At 41.5% G+C, this 20,771-nt stretch overlaps 1 protein-coding gene across 11 annotated transcripts in view; it reads left to right on the forward strand.

Moving 5' to 3' along the window:
• Window positions 1–20,771, forward strand: part of ep400 (E1A binding protein p400) — a 244,722-nt gene that overhangs the window by 116,160 nt on the left and 107,791 nt on the right. For all 11 annotated transcript variants that reach the window (XM_072240806.1, XM_072240814.1, XM_072240809.1 and 8 more), the window contains 4 exons: window positions 93–229; window positions 8,864–9,050; window positions 9,145–9,314; window positions 15,999–16,177. In XM_072240806.1, coding sequence (XP_072096907.1) covers window positions 93–229; window positions 8,864–9,050; window positions 9,145–9,314; window positions 15,999–16,177 — 673 coding nt within the window. The remainder of the gene's footprint in view (window positions 1–92; window positions 230–8,863; window positions 9,051–9,144; window positions 9,315–15,998; window positions 16,178–20,771) is intronic.

Here is a 20,771-nt window from a genome sequence, read left to right on the forward strand (position 1 = left end):
TGTTGCAACATAACCTCTTGACTTTCTATTTTAATGGTAAAGAGTAAGATATTACAAGCAGGGTTTACAAGCACTGTGATCTTTAACTTTAGATGATTCAGCCATTCATCTTGCGGCGATCAAAGCGAGATGTGGAGAAACAGCTGCCAAAGAAATATGAGCACATTCTGAAATGCTGCTTGTCAAAGAGGCAGAAGATCATGTACGAGGATGTCATGTTCCACTCTAGGTAAGCAATAACTTCCATGAGATGCGATAGAAATTGATTGCAAAATGGTCCTTGTTTTGTATTGAATTTGCAAGTCAAACTCTGGGCTCATTTGTAGCATTTTGACTTTGATACAAAAGTATTTTTATGTGGAACTCTCAAGAAGTAGGGCTACATTTCTAATTGGATGTTCTGTCCATATGCATTTATAGATAGTGAGAGCCCAGCTTTGTGGATTGTCTAGCATCTACCCTGCATGTGCACCCGTTCAGAGTTTATAGGAATGGGGAGAGTTCTACATACAGGATTCATCGCACACTATCATAATGTATTAGCCAGGTAGCCGTGATGGGATATTTTAATGCAGAACAGTGAAAATGAACCTGTTATCTTTCTGGCATTAGAGTAAACCAGGTTGCATTTAATGATAGACCATTGGGGAAAGAAAACCTGTGTGGTCTATCCTCAAACTGGATCAAGGACAGTTCAAAGTTCAAAGTAAATTTTATTATCAAAGTACATGCAAATATGTCACCATATACAACCATGGGATTCATTTTTTGTGGGCATTCTCAATAAATCTATAGAATAATAACTAACGGTCCACCTAGCTAGGGCATTCAACCAGAAGACAACGAAGTGTAAATACTAAAAGAAGAAACAAATAAATTAGCAATAAAAATCAAGAACATGAGATGAAGAGTCCTTGAAAGTGAGTCCATAGGTTACGGGAACATTTCAATGATGGGGCAAGTGAAGTTGAGTGAAGTTATCCCCTCTGGTTCATGAGCCTGATGGTTGAGGGGTAGTATCTGTTCCTGAACCTGGTGGTGCTAGTCCTGAGGCTCTTGTACCTTCTTCTTAGGGCAGCAGTGAGAAGAGAGCATGATCTAAGTGGTGGGGGACCCTGATGATGGATGCTGCTTTCCTGCAACTGTGTTTCATGCTCAGTGGTTGTTAAGACTTATCTTTTTATATGAGTAATGGTCAAGAGATCTTAGCAATTTTTTTCAGTGGGTACATTGCTCTCTTTCAGAAGAAAATAAGAACTATAGATATTAAGTTAAAATTAGGTTCAAGTTTATAGAAACATAGAAAACATACAGCACAGTACAGGGCCTTCGGCCTACATTGACATCTGACTGTACCTCTATACAACCAAATGAAACCACAGTGAAGCCCTCTGTTGGTCAGGGTTGACCTTGGGTGTTGCATCCTAGGTGACTATGTGTCTACATGATACGCAAGCCAGGGTAGTACAATTAAGCTGTTGCCTATGCTACAGGCCCCCGCCATCCGCACAGCCAATAAATCCAAAGAAACGACAGAGACCGATAACAGTTTGGCACCGGTGGCGGCACAGGGGTTGCCAGTCAGCTTTGAACTGAACATAACACTGTCTTAAGAACTCCAGCTCTGGATTTTTCCTTGCCGGTCACTCTCGAAGCCTTCCCCATGAGGGTATAGCCACAAGGCAGTGGAGGTTTGAGATCAGAGTTTACCTTCTCCTAGGTGAGCTGACAAGCTCCAGCTGTCTGAAGTGACTGATTTTACGGCACCAGTAACCTGCCTTTGCTGCTTCTCCTGTCAGTAGAATGGTTCTACCAAGCTTAGTAGCTAAGGGACACATTAAGGCCAGGAGCTGGACTTGATTGTCAAAGGTTATTTGAGCTGCACACCATTGGGAGCATTTAATAGGTAGTTGGTGCTTATTCCCATTACCTTCCTCATCTATGATAAATTTAAGGAACCTCTGGACGACAGTGCACCCACAAAACATACGTCACACACGGAACATAAACCAAATTATTACCCTAAGTAAGTTAAGAAAATATAATTCAGAATGCATGTAGTGCACAGCACAGGGTAAACTGTACAATAAACAGCTTGCTGTCCTAGTGATGAGATCTCGGTGGTGGCAGGGTATTCATTAGTCTCACAGCCTGAAGGAAGAAGCTGTTACCCAGTCTGGCAGTCTTGGTCCTGATGCTCTTGTACCTCCTTGATGGTAGTAGGTCAAAGAGATTGTGGGATGGGTGGTAGGGATCCTCAACAATGCTTTGGACCCTTTGTCTGCAGCACTCCCTATAAATGGCACAAATACAGGAGGAGGGAGATCCTGGTGGTCCTCCAGCTTTTTACAAACAAGAGCCATAAAATACAACAGATGGTATTGGAGAGTAAAGCCTTTGTCTCTTTGGATTAGTATTCCTGCACTCAGTATCTTCTGTACAATGTTATGTAAAGACCATAAAGTTTAATATTCCATGTGAAGTGTTTTATGAACTTTTCCTATGATTTTGGGGTTATTAAACCCTGTACTGGGAAGGATTTTGAAGACCACACAGGCTGCAGAAGTTCCAAGTGGAGCTAGGATATTCCTAATGAAGTGTTCGTGCTTTCATTGAATTAGTAAAACACATTTCCAACTTGTGAGCAGAAAAATGGGGCAGTTTGCTGAACTTCAAAATTGACTTTCATTCCTGAACTTAATTTCTTGAATTCTGCCTTGATGTTATACCCTGATTTCATTGAAAATAAATTGAAATCAGGGTACAACACCTTTGTCTTGCTAAAGAGGTAGTGCTAAGCAAACTTGTGGGCCTAAAGATAGACAGGTCCCCTGGTCCTGATGGTACTGAAAGAAATGGCAGAGGTTATAGTAGAGGCTTTGGTGATAATTTACCCAAATTCTCTGGACTCTGGGGAGGTCCCAGCAGATTGGAAGAAGGCGAATGTCATGCCACTGTTCAAAGATGGATGTAGGCAAAAGGCAGGTGTCTATAGGCCAGTTAGTTTAATATCTGTAGTTGAGAAAATGCTTGAAGCTATCATTAAAGAAGAAATAGCAAGACATCTGGAAAGAATTGGATCCATCATGCAGATGCAGCATGGATTCAGCAGAGGCAGGTCCTGTTTAACAAACGTAGTGGAGTTCTTTGAGGATATAACAAGCACGAACAGATGGATGTTATTTACTTGGATTTCCACAAGGTGCTTGAAAAGGTGCCACATAAAAGACTTATCCATAAGATAAGTATGCATGGAGATGGGGGTGATGTATTAGCATGGATAGAATTGGTTAACTAATAGAAAACGGAGAGTTAGGATACATGGGTGTTTCTCTGGTTGGCAGTTAGTGGTGAGTGGTGTGCCACAGAGGTTGGTGCTGGGCCCACAGCTGTTCATGATATACGTTAATGATCTGGAAGAAGGGACAGTGTGTAGTGTGTAGCTGATGACACTAAATTGAGTGGAAAAGCAAATTGTGCAGAGAATATGGAGAGTTGGCAGATAGATATAGATAGATTAAGTGAGTGGGCAAGGGTTTGGCAGATGGAGTACAATGTTGGTAAATGTGAGGAAAATTGGAATATCGTTTATTTATATAGTAAAAGTAAAATTATTTAAATAGTAAAAGATTACAGCATGCTGCTGTGCAGAGGGACTTGGGAGTGTTTGTGTATGAATCACAAAAGGCTAGTTTGCAGGTGCAGCAGGCTATCAAAAACGCAAATGGAATGTTGGCCTTCATTGCTAGAGGAATTGAATTTAAGAGCAGGGAGGTTTTGTTGCAACTGTACAGGATACTGGTGAGGCCACGCCTGGAGTACTGTTTGCAGTTTTGTTCGCCTTACTAGAGGAAGGATATACTGGCTTTGGAGGTGGTGCAGAGGATGTTCAGCAGGTTGATTCCAGAGATGAGGGGATCAGACTATGAGAGATTGAGTCGCCTGGGACTTTACTCACTGGAATTCAAAAGGATGAAATGAGATCTTCTAGAAACATTTAAAATTATGAAAGGGATAGATAGGACAGAGAGAGGAAAGTTGTTTCCACTGGTAGGTGAGACGAGAACTAGGGGCATAGCTCAAGATTTGGGGGAGTAGATTTAGGACAGGGATGAGGAGGAACTGCTTTTCCCAGAGAGTGGTGAATCTGTGGAATTTTCTGCCCAGTGAAGCAGTGGAGGCTACCTTAGTAAACATATTAAAGACAAGGTTGGATAAATTTTTGTATAGTAGGGGAATTAAGGGTTATTGGGAAAAGGCAGGTAGGTGGAGATGAGTCCATGGTCAGATCAGCCATGATCTTATTGAATGGCGGAGTGTGCTCGACGGGCCAGACGCCTACCCCTGCTCCTGTTTCTTATGACCTTGTGTTCTTATGTCACACGCATACAGAATAATTAATCAAATATTTTACTGTTGCTTATTAATTTAAATAAGCATTTCCTGACCTTAGAGATGTATGACACAGGTGAAATTTTATTTCACAATACTAGTTTGCAGTGGCCTGGTTTGTTGATTTAAATCTTCAGAAAGCTTTTGCCCCCAACATCATTTAACCTTTAAAAATAGCTATTTGGAAAATGAAAATATTACAGATTGAATGAGGCTTGATGAGAAGCTAGAGCAAATTGCAGAGTTTTGTGTTTCAAATGAGTATGTAACAATATCTTCCTTCCTTGGCATAGAACATTTCGAACCCATGAGAGTTCAAGTTTATTGTCATCTGACTGTACATACAGTACTGGGCAAAAGTGTTGGGCACATGCAAAAAACATCTGTAAAGCGAAGATGCTTTCAAAATATTGAAATGAAAAGTTTCTAAATATCAAAAAAATTACTATCAAGAGTAGTAAATAAAAAAAACTACATCAAATCAATATTTGGTGTGACCCACCCTTTGCCTTTAAAGCTCAATTCTCTTAGATTCATTGTGCAGTTTTATAAGAAAATTGACTGGTAGGTTCCAAGCACCTGAAGAACTTGCCACAGTTCTTTTGCAGACTTTGGCTGTCTTGCTTGCTCCTATCTCTCCAGGTAATCCCAAAAAGCCATGACAATGTTGAGATCAGGGCTCCGTGGAGGGCATACCATCTGAAACTGTATTAAAAAAATAGTGTGCCTTAGATTTTTGCACAATACTATATTTATAACCACAGTGTACCCACAAAATATATATCACACATAGCACATAAATCAAAATATTACCATAAATAAGTTGCTAAAGTATAATTCAAAATGAATGTAGTGTGCAGCACAGGTAAACAGTACAGTAAACAGCTCGCTGTCCTAGTGGCGAGACCTCTGTGGTGGCAGGATATGCATTAGTCTCACAGCCTGAAGGAAGAAGCTGTTACCCAGTCTGGCAGTCTTGGTCCTGATGCTCTTGTACCTCCTTCTTGATGGTAGTGGGTCAAAGAGATTGTGTGATGGGTGGAAGGGATCCTCAACAATGCTTTGTGCCCTTTGTCTGCAATGCTCCTGGTACATCTCACAAATAGTGGGGAGGGAGACCCAGAGATCCTTTCAGCGTTTTCAGGTTCAGGTTTCTGTTTACTCCCATAAAATGCAGTGTTTAGATGGAAATTGATGGTAGTTGTTGAGAAATTCTAAAGATCTCATCGTTGAACATTGTGTGTCTCTTTAGAGGGTACCTTCAGGTGTTAGAGGTGGGTAGATTTCAAATACTAGGCTACCAACTGTGAAGACTTATTAGTCAAGTGTGTTAATGTGGAAATCGGGCTAATTATGACTTCATGTTTTAATAAGAATTTGACTTTTTGTGTGCGCCATGGTAGTGTAGCAGTTAGCATAATGCTATTACAGCTCATAGTGTTGGAGTTTGGAGTTCAATTCTGGTGTCCTCTGGAAGGAGTTTGTGCATTCTCCCCGTGGCTACATGGGCTTCCTGTTTGTGCCCCAGTTTTCTCCCACATTCCAAAGACATACTGCTTAGTAGGTTAGTTGGTCTAAGGTAAAGAGGTGGGTTGCTGGGTGGTGTGACTTGTTCGGCTGGAAGAGACTGTTCCTCACTGTATCTCAATAAATAAATAAAACTTTAATCGTACTTCAGTGGACAAGGTCCCTCATGGTCCAGAACATTAAGTCGCATGAAATTCTCAGTAACTTGTTAAATTCTGATAAATGGTCTGATTAGCGAGTTTATAGATGACACAAAAATTAGTCTGGTTGTGGATAGTGAGGAATGTAGTTAATGTATATAGAGTATAAAGTAGGTGTAACACTTAGGGCTATCGACTCATGTTTGTCTAGGGGAAACCCTGTCTGCCCGCCAGACCATGTGTCACGTTTGCGTAGATGCTGTGTAATGCACCCCGGTACAAACTCACACATAAAATATCAGACCGCACACAAGGTACGATTAGCTGATTACATTTTATAGATCTTAATGTGACTATGTGGTTAATAGAGATACAAATACAAAAAGAAAAGATAAAGGCCCCAAACTTATCAGAGTTCAACCAATTCGTGCACAACTGTTGGAGCTCAATTAATGGAGTCTTCTCTCCACCATTCGATCTCCTCTGAACTCCTCGACCTTCCGACTGGGACCAACCATGGTGGTCTACCAGAGCGCGTCCAGCACATCCTTCCTCTTTGTTCTTCCTCGCTGAAAAACCCCAAGCCCGTGCAAACTAACAGCTTTCACACAGACAGAAAGAATAACATCTCTTCCATTGGTTAGCAAATGAATACAAGTCCTGTTATCACTAATTATAACCCAAACATGCTGCTACAGAGAACCTTACCTCATCAGTTAACATTACAGAGAAACCATTTCATCTTAACACTATAGAGAAGCCATTTCCTTATTAGCAATTAGCAGTTAATATTACTGAGAACCCTACATAGGTTATGGGTCACTTGGAAAGATGGGTGAACTCTGCCTGAAACGCCAACTGTTTCCCCCCTCCATGGATGCTCCCTGACCCGCTGAATTCCACCAGCATTGTGCATGTGTGTGTTGCTTTGAATTTCCAGCATCTGCAGAATCTCTAGTGTTTGCTACTGGTGAATCTTTGCACCCACACCATCCTTCCTATATAACTCTTGCTAGACCCCACTGATCCTAACAATTAACTGAAATCTGTTCCCCTTTGTTACTGACCTCCATGCTTTAATCAGTCTAGGCACATTATAGTTTTTTAGAACTCAATGATCTTCCCTTGGTCTCTTTTATTTCAAAGCAAACAATTTCAGTGGAGAACGTCTCTTATGGCTGTGTCTCCAGCTCTACCAATGTCCTAGATCTCCTCTGCAACTTCGCTAAAGGCATCAAATCCTTTAATGTGCTGAGGAGAATGATATTCTAATTCTGTGGCTGTGACCTAACTAGAGCATTCTGTCATCTCAGAGTGAACTGCTTTTAAATAGCATCAATTGCATGTGTTTATGTTCAAAAAGCAGTGATTTTTGTCACTAAAAGTTGATGAGAAATAAGCAATTAGACAGTTCAGAACTGTTTTGCTCATTGTGGTTTCAAGCATTCGGTCTTGAAGATGGCAGAAGCAGCTAGGATTGAAAATGAACCGATTTCACTACTTGAACAAGTTAGGAACTTTGAATTTGAAGGTATCAACTATTATCTTGAGCATTACAATGAAAATGAATATTTGGAGGATACAGTCATTTATAGCATTGTATGAAGGCAGTCCATTATGTGCACTAGGTGTCTGCACTGATTTTGTTCATTGCATACACTGGTGAACTCCTCCGTTGAAAACTATTAAAAATGTATATACAGTTTTATAGTACTGTATAGTATTGATAGTGTTCTAATTTGTTCTATATTTCATTTAAATACATAATTTCTTACTCAGTTAAACGGTAGTTTGAGTGTTTTTTATACCTTTTTAACTATTTCCATGAAACTTCGGTTAATCAGTGCAACCACTTAATTGAGCCAAAATGTACTGGTCCCGATGTGTCCCAATTAACCAGAATCCACTTTACTCCGTGAACACCTGCCAAGTTTGAGGTTGTGAGTAATAACTAGCTTTGCTTTTTCTCAAAATTTACTTTGGATTTGCATCTATAACTTGGGTTTAAGATGGCGCCAGCGAATCTCAGAAACTTCCGGCTAGTGGCCAATGAAACAAAGAAGGCAACTAAGTACTTTGTTAATCTCTCTTTCTGCTAAATGATCTTCGCAAATAATAGCCCGTACCTCCCCTTTGGACTTGGAGGCAATTTGATGTGGGCAGAACCGAGGTGAAGTAGCCTGCCCATCGCCGAGGGCAAGGAAAACCCGAGGCTTGATTGATTTAGTACCAGGCTGAATCATAAAGGTACAGACCGAATCAAGGTAGCAGGGTTCAGGCGTCAGAGTGCATCAAAGCGACTGAACCCAATGTTTGGATGACGATTTAGATGCTGGGCCAGATTGAAAAGGTCAGGGAGTCGGGGCCCGAGGTGAGGGACAGGCCGGTTCAGCTCACTACTTGTTACTCTGCAACATTTACTTAGCTCTATGCTGAACTGATGGTCTGTGGATGGACTCTATTTGTGGACTTCAGTTCAGAATGATATTTGCTTGTGTCTACGTGCATGATTTGTTTTTTTTGTCGAACATTGGGTGTTTGACTGTCTTTTTTTAAAAGGGTTCTTTTGGGTTTCTTTTTTTTTTGTAGCTGCCTGTTAGGAGATGCATCTCAAGGTTGTATAATGTATACATACTTTGAACTTTGAGCTATTTGTATCTCCTGATATTTCAAGAGTGCAGGTGAGCTGGTCACCAGAGTAGCTACATATAACAATGTTAGTTGAGGAATTTGACTGCTTTTCTGTTTTGGATCAATAGCGTCTCATTGCATGACTGTAAATCTAAACTTTGCCTGACCAACAGCACAGCGGAAGCCCTGCGGTCTCGCCATTTTGTTAGTGTCCTCAATCTCCTAATGCAGCTGCGGAGGATATGTAATCACCCCAACCTGAAGTGTCCCAGGGCGGTCCGTTCGGCGTATGTTTGCAAAGCTCTGCAGTACTCCATTTCATCTCTAGTGCTGAAAACACTTGAATATGATCCTTGGAAAGTAAGTGCTCAAATTATTTTATTTCCATTCTTTTCCCCGAGGTTATCAGTAGATTTCATTTAAAAAAAAAAATAAATTGCACTTTTATCTTTAGAATGTAGACTTGTCTGCCTTCAATCTAGTGGGAATTGAAAATAAGCTCTCTCGACACGAGACTGAGACAGTCATGCCCAAGCGGAAGGTGACAAGAAAACTTATTGAGGAAATCTACAACTCGCCGGATCTTCCACCAAGACCCAGACCTGTTAAAGTGAAAGTCAGCAAGTAGGTACTCTTCTGTTGTAATGGGACCCTCTGCATGGTGCACTGTTGCAGTGAGGTAACTCTGAGTAACATGCAGGCAGTGAGTTCAGAAAATTAGTTCAAAGCACTGCTTTTGAAGGGACATATTCACAAAAGCAGTCAGTGCGATGCAACTACAGCTCAGGGTGTTTCAGAGTTCAGTTCTGGTGCAGTTCAGTAAGGGGTCTGTAACATCCGTCCCGTAGGTTTTCTCCAGATGCTCCAGTTTTCTCCCACAGTCCAAAGACCTACTGGGTAGGTTTATTGGTCATTGTTAATTGTCCCCTGGTTAGGTTAGGGTTAATCAGATTTGTCGGGGGTTGCACGGTATGGCTTGAAGGGCCTTCATCGCACTGTATCGCTGAATAAATAAAAGATTTATTTTTCTCAGGGTTGAAATGCCTAACACTAGAGGGCATGCATTTAAAAGGAGAGGGGGTAAGTTCAAAGGAGATGTATGAAGCAAATTTTTGACTGTGATAGCGAGGCCAGGAAAGGTGGCATTATGTGTTCAGTTCTGGCTTTTCTATTTGATTAGCAAGTAGGCATGTGGATCTTGTGACCACAGCTGGGGGTGTGTCCATCCACCCTCCCAGTGAACACCAAGAACTGAGGAAACTTGGCAGAGTTGCAATGGCTGAAACAACTCTATGTAATTAGGTATAGCGTTAAAGGAGCATCAATAGGAAGTGCTACCTCAAGAAGAACATCTAATCAAAGACCCCCAACCATCTGGGTCATGCTGTCTTCTCACTGCCTCCATCGGAGTTGGAGCTACGGAAACCTGATGTTCCACACCACCAGTTTCAGAAACAGCTTCTTGTCTTCTCACCTGCCCATCACCTTCCACTGGTGCCCTTCTTCCTTTTTCTTCCATGGTCCACTGTCCTTTCCTATTAGATCCTTTCTTCAGTCCCTTACCTCTTCCATTCATCCCCTCCCAGCTGCTGTCTTCATCCTCTCTTTCCCACCCATCCACCATTCTCTTCACCTGGTCCTGTCTGCCACTTGCAAGTTAGAACTCTTCCCCTGTTCCCCACCTTATTTGGTTTCTGCCTCTTTCACTTCCAGTCCTGATGAAGGCTCTTGGCCCCAAATATCAACAGTTTCTTCATTTCCCTTGGTTTGTCTGAGTTCCTCCAGCATTGTGTGTGTGTTGCTCTGGGTTTCCAGTATCTGGTGTTTGTGGTTTTACAGAATCATAGTCAGCTTTTCCTCAGCTGATGCTTGACCGCATCATTGTATCTGCCCTTTTGATATCAATGTAACTGGACAACACCATGGAAGACAAAGTGGTGGGTATGTGGAATGTGCAATCTGGGGGGGTGGTAGAGGCTTTCATGAGGCTCTTAGATAGGCATGTGAATGTGCAGGAAATGGAGGGACAGAAGGGATTAATTCCTTTGGGTACAACTTTGCTCAGCATGACATCGAAGAGCCTATTCCTTTGCTGTACTGTCTTGTGTTCTATTACTGTTTTCAAGGTGGATTCAAATATTTCATTGAAGCAAGTCCAGGCTTGTAAGATGTTTTAATTCAATTTGTTTGAGCTACTCTGGCAGATATCATGTGTACTTTATCTCTTACAGCAAAGAAGATAAAGTTTTCTAACACTTTATTAATTTCCCTTTTATTAATTTGCACCTCAAGTGGGAAGGTTTGTATGATAAATACTAGATGTGGATGAATAATGATCTGGTCCATTTCAGGTGTAAACCCGGATGATACCCTTTCCTGAATGGGTTCCTTAAGTTTGTTATAGCCGGGACAGGTTAAAGCTCCTACTACTGCTTAAATGTTCCCAATGGCATCCATCTCAAATAGTCTCTGACAACCAGTTCCAGGCCTTCACTTGTAGCTTGACTGCTAAGCCTAGTGGAACCACTTCTGACAGGAGAAGGGGAAAGGAGGGTTACTTGCGCCTTAAAAACAGTTCCATTGAGCAGACGGGGCTTGTCAGCTGTGATTATCAGCTCATCTAGGAGAAGAAAAACTCTGATCTCAAACCTCCACTGTCTTGTGGCTATACCCACTCATGGGGGAAGGCCTCGGGAGTAAATCCCAAGGTAAAATCCAGAGTTGGAGTCCCTATGGCAGTCCTAAGTTGAGTTCAGTGCTGATCAACAACTCCTGCAATGCTGCTGGTGCCAAACTGTATCGGTCTCTGCCATTCCTTTGGATCCATCAGCTGCGTGGAGGGGGTGAGCCTGCTGCTTGGGCAACAGCTTGCTCTCTATATCGTACTGTGCAGCTTGTGTATAAATTGAGATGCAGCGAAGAATAGGCCCTTCTGGGCCTTCGGTCTGTGCCGCCTCGCAATCCCCCGATTTAATCCTGGCCTAATCACAGGAAAATTTCAGTGACCAGTTATGCTTCCAACCAGTACATATTTGGATGGTGAGAGGAAACTGGAGATCCTGCAGGAAATCCACATGGTCATGGGAAGAATGTACGAGTTCCTAACAAGGGCGGAAATTGAACCTGAGTGCTTTAAAGCCTGTGCTGTAAAGCATTGTGCTAACCACTACACTGCTGTGCCGCTCCATGTATGTAGATAGCTAGGGTGCCATATCGTGGTCAACCCTGACCAACGGAGAGCCTTTCCCCATTGACATAAATGAACCAGATGTGTGTATGTGCTTTTTTTGCAACATTCCAGTTATTTCATAGCTTTTTATTTCCAATTTTAATTTCATATATAAAATTTGTAATTAATATAATAATTTTGGAATAGTAGAGATGCACTGGCAAAAATCATGTAATTTTCCAAGGGACGTGATTGGCTGATGTGTTAGTGAGGATTGATAAGGCACCTGTCCTCAGCAGATACCCCGAACCCCCACCCCACACATCATAACCGCTCCCCTGAACCTTCATAGTTACTTTTTTGATCCATTAAAGATTCAGAGATCAAAGAACATTTGTTAGGCAGTATACAACCTTGAGATTTATCTTCCCACAGACAACCACGAAACAAAGAAAAACCATGGAGCCTGTTCAAAAGAAAAACATCAAACCCCATCCCCCACACATGCAAAAAAATGCTAATCATGCAAACAGCACCCAAAAAACTGAAAAAGAGAAAAATGAAATGAGTCCAGGCATATTCAGTTCAGCTTGATGCTCATTATCTGTAGGCCATTCCGATTCGAAGTCACCCAAAATAGCAACAAAAAAGGAATGGCCAGAAACCGGAGATGGATCATAACTACGGAGTTAGCCATGGTCAACTCCTCGGTGCCTGAAGTAACACTATGAGCTTTTGAGTTTTATTTTCAAACTGCTTAGTCTTCTTGTAACTTATATCAAACAGGTTATTTATATATTGGCATCATTGACACTGATTCTAAAAATACATAAGCTAGACTTTAATTTTAATCTCAACTCTTTGTTGCAGGCTATTAACGTTTCAGTTTACGTGTTTGGGTTTTCAGCTGTAGGCAGTTTCATTTCTTGTGTCTTCTATGGTGTTGTTTAGTCAGACTGAGATTAAAAGGGAAGACACACTGCTTTCTCGGGCATCAGCAAAGGGAAAGCCAAACACGATTATGTAATTCTGTCTTTCCTGACCTAGGTGTCACAGTCAATTAAGTACAATTTGGTGGTATCATCATTTGTTTTATCATAGGAAATGTTGCTGATAGTTTACACAAAGCAAACATTTTGGTGGGGAGGCACAATAGCAAGTATAACAATGTTACAGCACCAGTGATCTGAGTTCAATTCTGCTGCTGTCTTTAAGAAGTTTGTACATTTTCGATGTGACTGCATGGGTTTCCTCCAGGTGCCCTGGTTTCCTCCCACAGTCCAAAGATGTTCGGGTTAGGAGGTTAATTGATCACATGGATGTGATTGGGCGGTGTGGGCTTGTTGGGCCAGAAGGGCATGTTACTGTGTTGTATCTCTACATAAAATTTAAAAAATGACTCCAGGAACTCACCTTTCTCTTCATCAAATATTAAAGATTAGTTTTATTTGTCACATGTACGCGGCACGATGGTAGTGTGGTGGATAGCATGACACCATTGCATCTTAGGGTGTTCCGGAGTACAGAGTTCAGTTCTTGGCTTTATAAACAGTAACAGAGTGTGAAATTTTATAGAGCAGCTCAGATACAAATGGAATGCTGTCTCCAGTCTTACATTTGGTATTTAGGAAGAGAGCTTTGAGAAACTGGAACTATTGGTCATTACAGTAGTGTAGTGGTTAGTATGAAGCTATCACAGCTCGGGATATTTCAGAATTCTGAGTTCAGTCCCAGCGTACTCTGTAAGGAGTTTCTGTCCATTCTCCCTGTGACTGTGTGGTTTCCTCCAGGTGCCCCAGTGTCTTCCCATAGAGTTGCAGAGTTGCTTGGAGTGTTCTTTTGTGTTCATGGTGTAGTTTTCACCAGGATACTGACTCACCAGCAGTTGGACCTTCCAGATACAGATGTATTTTTACTACAATCAATTGAAACACCTTGACTGCACGTAGATCTCCATTTAACTAATTATGTAACTTCTAAAACCAGTTGGCTACACCAGTGATGATTTGGTGTGTCATATTAAAGGGGGGTTGAATACTTATGCAATCAATTAGTTAGGGTTTTATATTTGTAATTAATTTAGATCACTTTGTAGAGATCTGTTTTCACTTCACACAAAAGTCCTTTTACAGGCGATCACTCAAAAAAGGTCAAATTAAATCCACTGTGATTCAATATTGTAAAACAAAGCATGAAAACTTCGCGGGGAGGGGATTACTTTTTATAGACACTGTAAAATATTATGCTAACCACTATGCTGCCGTAGAGAATGTGGAAATGAAAGAGATAGAAGCAGGGGTAGGTTGCTTGTCCTTCAAGCCCCTCTGCCATTCACGAAGTTCATGGTCATTCTACTTCATTACCATTTTTTTGTGATATCCACAGAAGGCTTCATTTCCTCCATATTTATGACTATCCGTCTGTTTTGAAGGAAGTTGATGCATCAATGGCAAAGATGTTGCCGGGATTGGAGGACCTGAGATGGAAGGAAAGATTTAATGGGTTAGGACTTTATTCCTTGGAACGTAGAAGATTGAGAGGAGATTTGATGGAGGTATACAAAATTATGAGGGGTATAGGTAAGGTAAATGCAGGCAGGCTTTTTTTACTGAGGTTGGATGGGACTACAACAATTGGCCATGGGTAAGGGAGAAAGATGAAAAGTTTAAGGGGAACATGAGGGGAAAGTTCACTGAGAAGCTTGAGAGAGTGGAACAAGCTGCCAGCACAAGTGGTGCATGGGAGTTTGATTTGAAAACATTCAAGCTAAGTTTGGATTGGTACAAGGGTAGTAGGGGTATGGAGGGCTATGTTCTGGGTGCAGGTCGATGGGAGTACGCAGTTTAAATGGTTCAGCAAGGACTGGATGGGCTGAAGAGCCTGTTTCTGTGCTGTACTTTTCTATGACTCTTATGACATAGCAATCCAGGGTTTGCATTTTCTATCTATGGTATGATTTTGTGCATAATTTATATACTCTATGTGTGCCTGTGAAGCTGCTGCAAGTTTTTCATTGTACCCATACTTCACCGTACTTGTGCGCACTCCAATAAATTTGAGAAAGAGGAATTCAATTATTGATTTATAATTTCCTCGTCTCAGTCTCACATGGCCTAATATTTATTCCTAGACTGAGATTCCTGGTTTTAAACAACAAGAGTAATAACAGTTGAAGGGTAATAACTGTTCCTGAACTTGTTTGTGTGGGACCTATACAGTTTTGTGGAGAGAGTGTGGTCTGGATGGGGTGGGGTCCTTAATGATGGATATTGCTTTCTTGTGGCAGCGCTCCATGTAAATGTGCTCAGTGGTGGGGGTGGGGCACTTTGTCTGTGATGGAGGTGACTGTGGAGACCAGATCAAGGAGAGATGATATTGCTGACAAATTGTGCTGGTCACCAAAGTGCAATAGCTCTTTCTCTCCTCGATTTAAGCCACTCAGCCCACCATAACCACATTGACTCATCCATTATCAATTCAGTCTTTTAGCACTTCGCCCATAGCCTTCTATGCTTAGGCATTTCACGTGCTTGCCTGGAGCCGTCAGATGGATTATGTGTTAATACAAACATGCAGGAGACTCTGCAGATGCTGGAAATCCAAAGCAACACATACAAAATGCTTGAGGAACTCGGCAGCTCAGGCAGCATTTATAGAAAAAAGTAAACAGTCGACATTTCTGTCTAAGGCTCTTCATCAGGTCCTACGTGATACACAAGCCAGGGCAGTACAATATGGAGAGCAGGATGTTGCCTGTGTTGCAGGCTTCCCCTTCTCCATGCAGCTGATGAACCCAGGAGAACAGCAGAGACTGATCGAGTTTGGCACCTGCAGCGTCACAGGAGTTGTCAGTCAGCATTGAACTCAATGTTGAACTGCTTTAGGGACTCCATCTCCTGATTTTACATCAGGGTTTACTCCCAAATCCTTCCCTAAGAGTGGGTTTAGCCGCAAGGCAGCAGAAGTTGGACATCAGAGCTTTCCTTCTCCTAGATGAGCTGCCAACCACGCCTGAGGAGCCCCGTGCCTGGAGTGAGTGGTTTAAAGGCAAACCATTCTGATGTCCAGAACCCTAAACTGATGTCCCAATGTGGATTGTTCCTAAAGGTTTTAATCTGTGTTCTCCAAAACAAATCAAGGTTGTTCCAGCCAGTGCAGTATGGACAGAAGCCGGATGACAGGACAGTTGTGGTGGTTGGGACACAGCCTCAGCGAGCGCCCAGCATGGCTTCCGCAGCGGCAGCCCATCAAGGACAAGTGCGTGGAAAATCTTCAGCTGTGGCTGTGCCTGCGTCTCAGGTTATGACTTCTGCGCAAGGTAAGGAGAAAATTCATTTTGTCCGGAGTCATTCATGGATATGTATAATGGAACAGTCAGCTTTCAGGACTGGCCTGCAGGGGACAAGTATTTTTCCCTCTTAGATGTTTTAAAATTTGTGAGTGGCCCATCTTATCTGTAGTTTTGACAAGCAATGCAAGCATTCTGAGTTTCACCGGGACAAGGGAATGCATTATTGTTAAATTACCAGATCAAATTGTAATTCGGTTATCAGTTTTTGTGAAAAATATTGGGAACAATACAAGGAAAATTCTTCCCACCCTTTTTTTTTGTATGTCAAACACTATTTTCTCTGTGTGTGTAGTATTTTAAAGGATGAGTTTTTAAAGCAATTTTGCTGACTGATGAATCAAATTTTCTGTGGTAAGAAATCATTGTACCCATCAAAGTGCAGACACTACACTCAGAAAAGTCTGCTTTTTTCAATGGTTCAACAATTCAGATTAATATCAGAGAATGTATGCAGTACACAACCTGAAATCCTTACTCTTCACAGACATCTGTGAAGCAGATAGTAAAAAAAAAATCCCCAAAGAAAGAGAGACAGAAAGATGTTAGAACTCGAAGATGATTGTTCAGATTTACACAGATCTGGTGAAACACATATCATCTTGTGCTTTTCGTATAAACTTTACAAAAACAAACTATATTAGATCATTTGAATCTGTGGCTATCTTGGTATATATATTTTGTCCAGTCCTTTCTGCTCCTCATGTAATTAGATCTGAACTAAGGAGTATTTCCTCTAAGTTAACTCCCTTAGTTAGTATTAGTGTTGGTTTATTATTGTAACCTGTATCGATTTTCAGTGAAAAGCTTACCTTGCATGGTGTTCATACAGATCAGATCATTACACAGTCCATTGAGCAACGTAAAACAATAGCAGAATGCAGAATAAAGTGTAAAAGCTACAGAAAAAAATGCAGTGCGGATAAACAAAGTGCAAGATCTTAACCAGTAGATAGTGGGGTTAAGAGTCCAGAAGATCATAAGAAATAGGAGCAGAATTAGGTCATTTGGCCCGTCAAATCTGATCTGGAATTTCATTATGGCTGATCCATTTTCCCCCTCAGCCCCAATCTCTTGCCTTCTGCCCATATCCTTTCTTGCCATCTTATCTGACAAGAGGTCTGCCTGTTCAACAGTCTAGTAGCAGCTCTGATGGTGGTTCTTTATGGGCGAGCCCAGACACAGAGGGAGGCTACTTAGTTGTATTTTTATTGGTGCTGCCATGGTGTAACAGTAGTCACAGTTAATGCTGTGGTCAGCAGCTGTCAGAAGTTTTGTACAGTTTCTCTGGAGTTTCCTCATGTTTTGGTGTGAGATTTTCATTTTTATTTTCAGGTAATGGGTTTACAGGCTGTTGGTGTTGGCTAGCTATCCTCAATTAACCTCTGTGTGGGGATACAAGAGTTATTTGGGGTCAACCACGTGGTGTGGGAGTAAAGTTGCACACAAATCCACACTGGTGAAAGGCTTCCTTTCTGTAAGTTCCATAAGACAGGAGCAGAATTAAGCCATTTGGCCCATCAACTCTTCTCCACCATTCCATCATGGCTGATTTATTATCCCTCTCAACCCCATTCTCCTGGCTTCTCCCTGTAAGCCAGGAGAATGGGGTTGAGAGGGATAATACACCCAATGACCTGGCCTCTACAGCCTTCTGTGGCAATGAATTCCAAAGGTTCACCACCCTCTGACTAAAGAAATTCATCCTCATCTCATTTCATTCATGAGTAAGTTAAGATGTGGCTAAATAATGACTCCTCGGACATACAGTCTGCTGCCATTTCCAAAATGCCACAGTGAGGTTGAGACCTGCAATCTTGATATAATTCCTCTCTGGGGAATTGCCCAGCACCAGACTGAAATTCAAGAAGACAGAAGCAAAAATTGGTCTCCGCCCTTTACCAGCTTGGTGAAACTAAAGACCACCTCAGATAAAATCCAGTAAACAACCATGAACCAGAAATTGCAATTGTGACTTTTTCCATATATGTTACTAGGAACATCATGTCAAATTGTGCAGAAAAGTGTCTTTCAGTCCAGCTGGTTAATGTGAGAGTTTACCCTTCAGTTAAGTGATATTCTTATCGCATACTGTGGTCTAATTCCCTTCCTACCCATTCACAGTTAGAGGTCCATTAATCCACTGAGCTGGGCAAACTGTTGAACAGTGGTTTATGGTGGTGGTGAGTATTGGTAGCTCAAATTGAGGCATTTGATGTTGTGGTGTTTGCCGAGCTTGGCAACTAGATAGCAGATGTTTCATCATCAACTGAGTGACATCCTCGGTGTGCAATTGTTAGTGTGTCTCTCTGGGAGTGCTCGTGTTTATATAGCCCCCCCCCCCAATTTGCTTGCCTCATTTCATTTGATCTTTGCATTCTTTTGGCTCGCGTTTCTTTGATCTTAGTACACAAAGACCAAGAAGGACTCCACTTTAACTGGGACACTGTGGAGGTTCTGGCATAGGCAAACATGAGGTAGGCATGAGCACTTTTAGAAGCGTGGTTCTCTCCCGATAATTCAGTAAACAAACATATTGATATAGGCACCATCTACAAACCCCTAAGAGCCAAAGAAACTTGACCCAATGGAATTCAATGGTCAACTGAAGAGGTAGCTAATCAGGACCAAGACAAGAGAACAGAGGGCCTATATAACGGCAAGAATTCCCAGAGAGAAACACCAACAACTGCACACTGAGGATGTCATTTCAACTCATGATGAAAGGTCTGCAAGCTCAGTGAATACTGCAACATCAAACAGTGATTTATTTTAAAAGCAAAGGAGTCTTTTCAGTGCTACCTTAAACTGGTGCAAATAACTTTGAAAATGCAGGCTGGAGTTTTAGTATTGGTGGCTATGTCCAGTTCAAGAAATGGTTGATTAACATGAGTATCAGTTTACTGAGGAGAACAAGAAATCACTAAAATGTGTAATGCCTGAAGTTATTAACAGCATGGGTTTTGGCTTCAGCAGAGCTTGAAAACTAATTAGAAATCCTTGCATTAATGTTTTTATTGCCTTTCCTCAGATACTAGAAACTTATCAGATTAAAAGGGCTGCACAATTCTTTACAGCACCAGTGACCTGGGTTCATTTCCCGCCACTGCCTGTAGAAGTTTGTACATTCTTTCCCATGTGTGTGGGTTTCTTCCGGATGCTTCAGTCTTCTCCCACAATCCAAAGGCACACCGATCGGTATATTAATTGGCCATTGCAAATTGTCCCATGATTAGTCTAGGGTTAAATTGGGGGAGTGCTGGGCAGCACAATTCGAAGGGCTGGAAGGGCCTATTCCCCACTGTATCTCAATAAATAAATAAATATTCTTCATGTAACTGAAACAGTTTTACATTTCAACAAGGGCACAGTAAATGTCAGTGGTCTTGAAAGACCACTGATGTTGAGGGAGGTCCATTGGTTGTTCAAAGAGATGCTGGCGTAGCAGGCTTTCAAGTTGATGTTTATTGTCATCTGACTATGCATAAATTAAAACAACATTACAGAGAAATAAACAGCACTTTGCAGGACTGTAACACAGTGAACAAATTATCCCCATCTGCCTTTGTCTAGTTGCCTTCCAACCCACCTTCCTCCAGTGGCTAGACTTGGAAGCAACCAGTCTGTTAACATTCCTGGACTGGAATGTGAATTTCAAATTGAAAATTGACTCAGTCTGTTCACACACACAAACACACACACATACATACACACACACACACACACACACACACACACACTCTGTCTCTCTCTAACATCAGGCTTCTCTTGATTGAAGCCACTAATTCAAGGCAAGTCAGCTTACTCAGGAAATGTAAAATAGACAGAAACTTCGGCTACTTCTGTAGATAAAGGAAGCTAAATCTAAATCCTCCAGAAAGTGCAATGAATAAAGTTCGAGTTGATTGTCATGTGACTGTACTATATTCGTCCAAACAAAACAATGTTCCTCCAGACCATGGTGCACTCGCGCATATGTCACACACAGTGCATAAACCAAAATATTAGCATGAGTAAATTTAAAAATATATATATATATTTCAAAAGTGCTTTTAGTGCATTGTACAGATAACCAATGAACTGTAAACTTCTGGTGACGAGACCTCCTTGGTGGTGGCAGGGTATTCAGTAGTCTCACTGATCCCACCAGGCCATAGTTTAGTCAGATCCAGTAGGCTTCTTGTGGCCTTGCTTCACTTTTAAACTAGAAGAAAGTTAGAATTAGTTTTTATTTGTATCTTGAACATGTCTTACATTTATTTTTTCAATGAAGGAGGTTTGAAAAAAAATGACAAATTGACAAGGTAGAGTGTAAGGAGAATGCCCTGGGTTGTAGGTAGTAAATCTACATAGTAGCTTAGTAGTTAGCACGATAAAATCTCAGCTTGGGGCGTCAGGGTTTGGAGTTCAATTCTGATGTCATCTGTAAGGAGCCTGTATGTACTCCTTGTGGAATGTGTGGGTTTCCTCTCTGTGCCCAGGGTTCCTCCCACAGTACAAAGATGTAACGGTTAGTATGTCAATTGGTCATTGTAAATTGTCCCATGATTAGATAAGGTTAAAT

Source organism: Mobula birostris, chromosome 22 (genome assembly GCF_030028105.1).
Source record: "Mobula birostris isolate sMobBir1 chromosome 22, sMobBir1.hap1, whole genome shotgun sequence".
NCBI lineage: Eukaryota > Metazoa > Chordata > Chondrichthyes > Myliobatiformes > Myliobatidae > Mobula > Mobula birostris.